This window comes from Sinocyclocheilus anshuiensis, unplaced genomic scaffold (genome assembly GCF_001515605.1).
Source record: "Sinocyclocheilus anshuiensis isolate Anshui unplaced genomic scaffold, SAMN03320099.WGS_v1.1 scaffold1448, whole genome shotgun sequence".
Classification (NCBI taxonomy): domain Eukaryota; kingdom Metazoa; phylum Chordata; class Actinopteri; order Cypriniformes; family Cyprinidae; genus Sinocyclocheilus; species Sinocyclocheilus anshuiensis.
The window spans coordinates 160,532-169,232 of NW_015547730.1; the positions used below are offsets into that span (position 1 = coordinate 160,532).

General features: G+C 36.6%; 1 protein-coding gene across 2 annotated transcripts in view; it reads right to left on the reverse strand.

Moving 5' to 3' along the window:
• LOC107704324 (WW domain binding protein 1-like) overlaps nt 1-6,846 on the reverse strand; it is a 19,131-nt gene extending 12,285 nt beyond the window's left edge. For both annotated transcript variants that reach the window (XM_016507217.1, XM_016507216.1), the window contains exon 1: nt 6,533-6,846. In XM_016507217.1, coding sequence (XP_016362703.1) covers nt 6,533-6,592 — 60 coding nt within the window. In that variant the 5' untranslated portion in view covers nt 6,593-6,846. The remainder of the gene's footprint in view (nt 1-6,532) is intronic.
• Between the last annotated feature and the right edge of the window lie 1,855 nt (nt 6,847-8,701).

Consider the following 8,701-nt stretch of genomic DNA (forward strand, 5'->3'; position numbering starts at 1 on the left):
ACACACACACACATATATATATATATATATATATATATATACATATATATATATATATATATATATTATTTAAATAAATAGATTTAAAAAAATGAATGTACATATGGTTTTTGGCAGTTAAATTCCATAGAATTTATGGTGAAACTACATTCATATATAATTTTGGAATATATTTAACAAGACATCAAAAATTACATAAATATAGTTCGTTTTTATTTTTGAAATGATGCAAATTAGGGTATTTTGTCACATATTATGTGTTCAATTAGTAATGTGATGTTTTGCCTCTGTGTGGGGAACATTGGTTAATGAATAGCTATGTCAGTTCACATTGTTTATGGAAAGCACAAATTTGATAAACTTTAAATCAGCCTGACCATCTATCTTACATCTTATAATATAATGATGTATCAGTATAGTCAGTACATTAAAAGTAGTAAATTTAAGTAGTTCGTTTAAGATGTTAAATGAACTATAAAATATACAGGCACCAAAATGTCTTCCCATAATGCTCAAAACATTGCCAAAATATTGTTTTAAGACAGACTTCTTCTAGCAACCACAGCTGCCAGTTTTTACCACACAGTTTACACAACACAGCGATTACCAGTGGTGTAATGTAACAAAGTAATAATACTTCGTTACAGTACTTAAGTATTTTTTGGGAGTATCTGTACTTTACTTGAGTTTTTATATTTCAGGCAACTTTTACTTTTACTCCACTACATTTCCTAATTAAAATGTATACTTTTACTCCGATACATTTCCCCGAAGCATATTCGTTACTTACTACAAAATAGTCAGAAGTCAGGAGAACACAAACTGCAGGAAAGCAGGTTTGACGAATCAGTGGTCTGGCGCTTGCAAGTTAAAAACACCATTGCTTACGTGCAAACAAGTGCGCGCACAACCGCGGATGATTCATTTTCCACTAAAGTCGAGGCTGGGGTGTGCAATATACAGTATATCTTCTGCGATAATATGGTAAGTGTTGTTGTAATGATGTGCGATCTGACATTATCAAGTAGGCTATATCACCAAATCACACACAGAGTGTACGCACATTGATTTATTAGTCTATTAAAACTTAAAATTCCAGGCATTCTAAATTATGGATGGCAAAAATGCTTCTGTATGCTCTTTATATGTATACTATACAATTTAATATAGTTAACTTAATCTACTGGCGGTTTTAATTTCACATTTCAACTATTTGTTTCATGTTTTAAATTATTTCAAATATCAGTATTTAACGTTTTATGTTAAAAACAAAACATTAGGCCTATTTATGCATCTTTAACTGCAGTTTAAACGCATCCATGTCCCCTCTGAGATATGTAAATACATCTAAATGCTATTTCAGATGCAGATTCCAGAAATGATGTCTTATGTTGGAATGAAAGACACTAAGTACCGGATGAAGTGCTTCTTATTCTTACCCAAAAATACAAAATGGAATAAGTAGTTAAAACTGAACACAATCTTGCTCAAGCTGTGTATTAATTTTTTTTATATATATTTATTTGCTTCTTTTCCATTTTGCATTTACTTGTACTTTTACTTTCAATACTTAAGCGAGTTGCAGTGGGATGGGGGAGAAAACCCCGCCATAAAGTCTCGAGATATGTTTTTTCAAAGTTAAACTTGCATTAATTTTACATGGCTTTCTAAACATGCGGCTCTTTTGTGCGAGACGCAAGTGCAATGCTGATAGATGTCCTTCTAGAAAATGCGTGAAATATGTGTTCTGTGTGAACGGCTTGGTTTCAGTTTTGACGTAAACAAGATCTTCTCCGCATTCATGTTCTCTTTTCCCACAATATTTGTAATTAACAACGCAGCAGCGCAGCATCTAATGGCTTCAACTGGATAGGCAAACAAAAACATTATAATGCAATGACACTTGCATCGTCATCGCATCTCGTGCGCCATCTCATCTCGTGCTGCCTCCTTAACGCACACCTAAAGTTTTTGCATTCAAATGTGGATTTTTATTTTAAATTCAACGAATATTCGAAATTCGAATTATTTTTTAACAGCCCTACTGTGTATGAATATTTTTTATATATATTTATTTGCTTCTTTTCCATTTTGCATTTACTTGTACTTTTACTTTCAATACTTAAGTACGTTTAAGATTTTAAAAATACTTTTTGTACTTAAGTACAATAAATATCACATACTTTAAGACTTTTACTCAAGTAATATTCTAAACGGTGACTTCAACTTCTACCAAAGTCATTTTCTGGTAAGATATCTGTACTTTTACTTGAGTATGGCTTTCAGGTACTTTATACACCACTGGTGATTACTAAGCTGTCCACCATAAACCATAGCAGTCCAGATTCAAGACCAAAGTAGACACAGAATTCCAGAAATGTCTTCATTCTGCTGAGCAGGTCAAGTGTAGCCCCATGACCCTGTGCCTCATCCTTGAGAACATTCTTTTCGAGGACTGTCACAGCACTGTATCATTTATCACTAACCACAAATATCCGCACTTAACCAATGCTGACTCTGCAACATGAGACTGGACATACTGTTTCTGGATATTATTAAGCACACAGTGACCCCCAAAAAAAGTATTTGGACACTTAAGCCAAACACAACGAATCACATTCCACTGAATACTAAATATCAAGCCATGTGGAATCTGCAAACAACTGACGCAAGACCTTTTCTCAGAACCAATTCTGCTTTTGACCCATTTTTGCAATTACCCTCAACCAAATGGTGTCAAGGTCATTTTAAGTATTTTATGTATGAAGTCTCAAGTTCACACAAGTGTCCTAGCAGAGTAGCCACACACAGACACACTCTTGAAAAATCAAGCTTCCAAAAGGGTTTTTTTGCAGTGATGCCGCAGAAGAACCATTTTGGATTCTCCAAAAAATAAATAAATTAATAAATAAATCATTCAGAGAATAAGAACCCTTTTTTTCTTAGTGTGAATTAATAATCAGATGAAACTTTTTCCTCTATAAAGAACCTTTTGTGCAATGGAAACGGTCCATTGATGTTAAAGGTTCTTTATGGAACCATGAATGCCAATAAGGAACCTTTATTTTAAGAGTGGGGTTCATCACATAACTATATGAACACAGTTTGTCATCCAGGTACACCTACTTTGTTGTACTTTTTTTTCATGGTTTTGCCTGGAAAATATGCCTTCTTTCAAATAAATGGCATTTCATTTTTATGTATGATTTTTATTTATTTTTTTAAGTTTCCGAAAACATGTAACATTTGAGAGTGACGCATGTAGACCATAGCAAATTGAACTAATTCTTTGCAGCTGTGGACACTGTCCATATCCGGTTTCGGTGCCGGAGAACATTATATTAGAAACTAATTCAAGTTTAATAGGTTATAATGAGAAGCTGCTGAAAGCGGCAGATAATGTTGGCCTGTCTAATAACGATACTTGACTAGCTTTCCACAGTCTTAGTGAGAAGTGGAGTATCAGTGACAGCATATGATAATATGATAATCCTGTACCTGAACTGGCTATGGCCACTTAACAGCAGTTGATTAACTTGGCCAGCGGTGTGTAATATTAATCCCAGCTTTCATTCTCTTCAGCAATGTCAAATATCTTAATAAATAACACAAGAGATGAATACTAACACCGAGTCAGCTAAAACTCAAGAGTCTTTTTGGGAGGGAGGAACAAAAGCACACGGTATTACACAATACTCTCAGAACAGAACAATTCAGCAAAACAGCAGAATTCTTTGCACCTGGGGAGTGAGGTTTATCTTCAGGTTATGTGGTCATCTGATGGAAACTACAGACAGTATGTAGTTAACCTACTTCAGTATTGTCATTATCCTGTGAGTGATTTACAGGTGTTTGAGCCATGTCTTTATAGTACCACGTTTCAATATTATTAAACGCCAATAGCTTATTAAGTTTCAAGGAACCGCATAGCATATACAGCAATTCTATATGCTGACTATTCCTATATAGCAGTGATCCTCAAATCTGGCTCGCGAGATCCACTTTCCTGAAGAGTTTAGCTCTACCCTAATCAAACACACCGGAGCTTGCTAATCAATGTCCACTTTCCTGCAGAGTTTAGCTCCAACCCTATAATCAAACAAACCTACCTGTGATTTTCTAATGATCCTGAAGACATTGATTAGCAAACTCATGTGTGTTTGATTAGGGTAGAGCTAAACTCTGCAGGAAAGAGGATCTCGGGAGCCAGATTTGAGGATCACTGCTATATAGTAAAAAATACATTTTATGTACCCACCACTTTTTATGGAAGCCAATTTTGTTATACTACTTTATAAACCAGTTTGGAAGCATCTTTAACAGGGCTCCAGACTGCGACCATTTTTTCTGCCGGTGCGACTAGTTTTTGTGAGCGGTTGCACTGGCGCGACCACCGTGTTGTCCAACTCATAAGCGCTGCCATTTTTGTTGCATTTGAGAAACATCAAACGAAAGCGAAAATAAACCGTGCTACATTTCAGCTGAGCAGCGCGGACCGTTTATCAGCTCGGACCGCGACGCAAACAAACTTGTCTGAGCTCAGAACAGTTTTACTCGGGAGCCAAAGTTGATTTCGTGGCACTATTACTGCACAAATGCAACAGTGCTGCGAGATCTAGTGAGAATCATTCAAATTCTGCACAGAATTCTCTGTTATAAACAGCGCTGACATATCATATACTAGAAGAATAATGGTTATTCTGCATGGCATTTAATAAGAGTGGAATATATCAATTTTCTATATAAAAATTAGATTTTGCACCTATTACTGTTGTTAATAAAAGTAAATGTTGTATGCATCTTAACTCAAGTGCTTTACTGTCAAATCTGTATAAACAAAAATTAGAAAAATAAACAAGAAATGAACATGTAATATTATTAGTAACTGCACTTATTAATGCAAAACAATAGTAATTTTATGATTAAATTATCTATATTTTAATACTCCCTCACACCAGCCCCAGCGCTACCAAATCCGCTCCTGGTGCCACCATCTGTAGAACTTAGTGGCGCTGGTGCCACTGCTCTCAAATGTTAGTCTGGAGCCCTGTTTAATTATAAAGAATTGTGTGTGTGTGTGTGTTCTTCTTCTCTCCCGCACAGACCCAGACCTTTTGCTTGACTTTGCATTTACTGTATGCACTGACAAAACCCCAAGACTGACAGCTAACCCAAACTCTATAGTGATACCCATGTAAAAAGACAAACAACTTGACAAAACTTGAATGACAAAAAGGATCACTGACCCCAGCAACCTCTACCTGTAGGAACTTCAAACCGATAAAGGCCTACAAGACCACCAGAACCTGCTCATGTCCTTTTGGAAAGACTCTTCTCTTTCACTAAAAGTGAAACAAACATTGTATATTTCTTTTTGAACTTCAGTTACATCCAATAAATTAAATAAAATTATAATTTGGACCTCAGAACCAGTAGACAACAACAACAACAAAATACACCAGTATCTCTATACACAACACAGTCTACATAATTGTTTATGTAGCCTAACTATGCAAACTATAGGGCCTACTGTACTGATATTCTGTTTATCCTGCTCTATAAAATGTGAATTACATCACTTTATGTAGGAAAAATTACTTTAATATGAAGGAGATCTATTTGTACTAAATGGAATAGAAAATGCTCTAGACACCTTGATACTATCAAAATATATATTTGCATATATTTGAATAAAACTGAGTATGGCGCAAACTTAAGTTTGCTGTAACAGAAAGCATAGATAAAAACCTACATTGTACTAACTCTGATCGCAAATCAGGAGGGGGAAAAAATCACTAAGCACACTTTATTGATGAATTCACTTCTTTGAACTACAGACAGAGAGATTAGCACCGTCTTCACCAATGATAACAAAATCCATAGACCTTTGTAAAGCAGAAACACATCATACGTAAACATACAGCCTGTTTACGTTTGTAGATTAATGACTGCTTCATCTTAACGGTTGAATCAACAGTTATATTTAACTTAAATTGTTATTTTGCACACACACTGATTCATTTATATTCACAACATAATCTATTGATAGTTTATTCTAGTTTAAATTTTGCCCATTAATCTTGAAATGTGTGACAGTTGAATTGTTAGCAACTGCTAACACTGTAGACTTTTGTTTACTTAACTTGGCCCAGACTTACTCTTAGGCCGTGTCTCAAAAACCTAGGTAGTAGGTGTCTTATATAGACAGCATTTTGGCCATCATGTTACGTCCAAACATGCTGCAAAGTAAGCAACCAACACAGTCCCACAATTCCGTGACCTGACGCAAGACTATTGGTTAGCACGCAAGACTTGTAACAAACAGATGTATCAGATTGCAAAAGAAATAAAACGAAAGTTGAACGCTGTTAAGTTAGCATGCGCTACAAACTGTGGATAAAAGATGCACATTAATGTTCAATCGGAGAGTCAAAAAGTGGTAGAGCCCGCAGCGTGCATTCAAAGCCCAACAGTATAAATAAAGTTTGACACAAACAACCGGCTGAAGACATCTGAACAAGACTTTTCTCACCTCATAGACAGTGGCCTCGGTGGGGTTGGCAGATCCAGCGATAAATAAAAACAAGCCCATTTTAAACAGGCGGATAGAATGTCTCAGTGTTGACTTTGGTCACAGCGCACAGGGAGTTGTAAATGCACGTATTGTTCGTTAATCGTACAAACGCGTAAAAGGCTCTCGCTCATGCGCCGCCCGTCTTCTGCTGTTAGTGGGACATGAGGGGGGGAGGCACATCAGTGGAGCAGCAGCATGAGCTCCGTGCCACTGGTAGCCCCCAACTATTACACAAGCGAGTCCCTGCGATCTGCAGTTCAGGCTCAGCTGGGTGTGGCGCAGTCACATCCTACGCCATGTGCGCAACGTGATGATGGGAGGAGTATGGGACAAATTGTGCTTCGATCCGCCCACCGAGGTAGCGTTCAGAGCAGTAGTGGGGATTTGAATCATCTCAGTGACTCGACTCATTTGAATCAGTTTACGAAAAAGAATCACTCGCTGAGAAGTTCATTGACCCTTTCTATAGATTACATCGAAACGCCAATAGGGGGCGACAAGGTGTTTGTTTGTTTATTTATTTATTTTTATTTGTGACCATGGACCACAAAACCAGTCAAAACTAGAAAACTTTATACATCACCAGAAAGCTGAATAAATAATCTTTCCATTGATGTATGGTTTGTTAGGATAGGACAGTGGTTCTCAAACCTGTCCTGGAGTAGCCTACCCCCAGCCCTGCACATTTTGTATGTCTCCCTCATCTATCACACCTGATTCAACTCATCAGCTCATTAGTGGAGACTGCAAGACCTGAAGTGGGTGTGTCAGATATAGGGAGACATACAAAACGTGCAGTGCTGGGGGTACTTCATGGAGAGGTTTGAGAACCACTGGGATAGGACAATATTTGGCCGAGATACAACTATTTGAAAATCTGAATCTGAGGGTGCAAAAAAAATCGAAATATTGAGAAAATTGCCTTTAAATTTGTCCAAATGAAGTCCTTAGCAATGCATATTACTAATCATAAATTAAGTTTTGGTATATTTACGGTAGGAAATTTACAAAATATCTTCATGGAACATGATCTTTACTTAATATTCTAATGATTTTTGGCATAAAAGAAAAATTGATCATTTTGACACATACAATGTATTGTCGACTATTGCTGCAAATATACCTGTGCGACTTAATTCTGGTTTTGTGGTCCAGGGTCACATTTGCAAGAGTTGAAGTACTTCAACAATAACATGACAGAAAATTAGAACAAGGCCTAGGCCCTAGGGTATACAGAACATTATTTAGTGTGTTTAAAAATAAAATGCTGGACAGAAAGCTTTTTGTTTTGAGTTTGTTTAAAAATGCTGGATGTTTTTAAAACTATTTTATGGGAGGATATTTACTGGTTGGGTGAAGCGGTCATAGCTGTGCTTTATCGTGAATAAAACACAGCTGTTGACCAATCAGAAGCGAGGACTGGAACTAACCGTTTTATAAGGTAAGAGATTTTTTGCACTTAAATCATAATACCATGCATATTTATTGCGTCTTGTGTCTACATTAATGAGTCTATATCAGTGAGTATTTTAACAATAATGGATTGGCAATATTAACTTCTATTGTAAGTGCCTGGTTGTAACCACTGATCTATATATATACAGTGGTGTGAAAAAGTTTTTGCCCCCTTCCTGTTTTTTGGGGGGGTTTTTTTGCATATTTGTCACACTTTAATGATTCAGATCATCAAACTAATATTACACAAAGATAACCCGAGTAAATACAAAATGCAGTTTTGAAATAATGATTTCATTTATTAAGGGAAAAAAAGCTGTCCAAACCTGCCTGGCACTACTTGAAAAAGTAATTGCCCCTAAATCTAATAACTGGTTGTGCCACCCTTTGCAGCAACAACTGCAATCAAGCGTTTGCATTAACTGGCAATGAGTCTTTCATGTCGCTGTGGAGGAATTTTGGCCCACTCTTCTTTGCAGAATTGTTTTAATTCAGCCACATTGGGGGGTTTTCGAGCATGAAAGGACTGTTTAAGGTCATGCCACAGCATCTCAATTGGATTTAAGTCTGGACTTTGACTTGGCCATTCCAAAACCTTCATTTTGTTTTTCTTGAGCCATTCAGAGGTGGACTTGCTGGTGTGTTTGGGATCATTGTCCTGCTGCATAACCC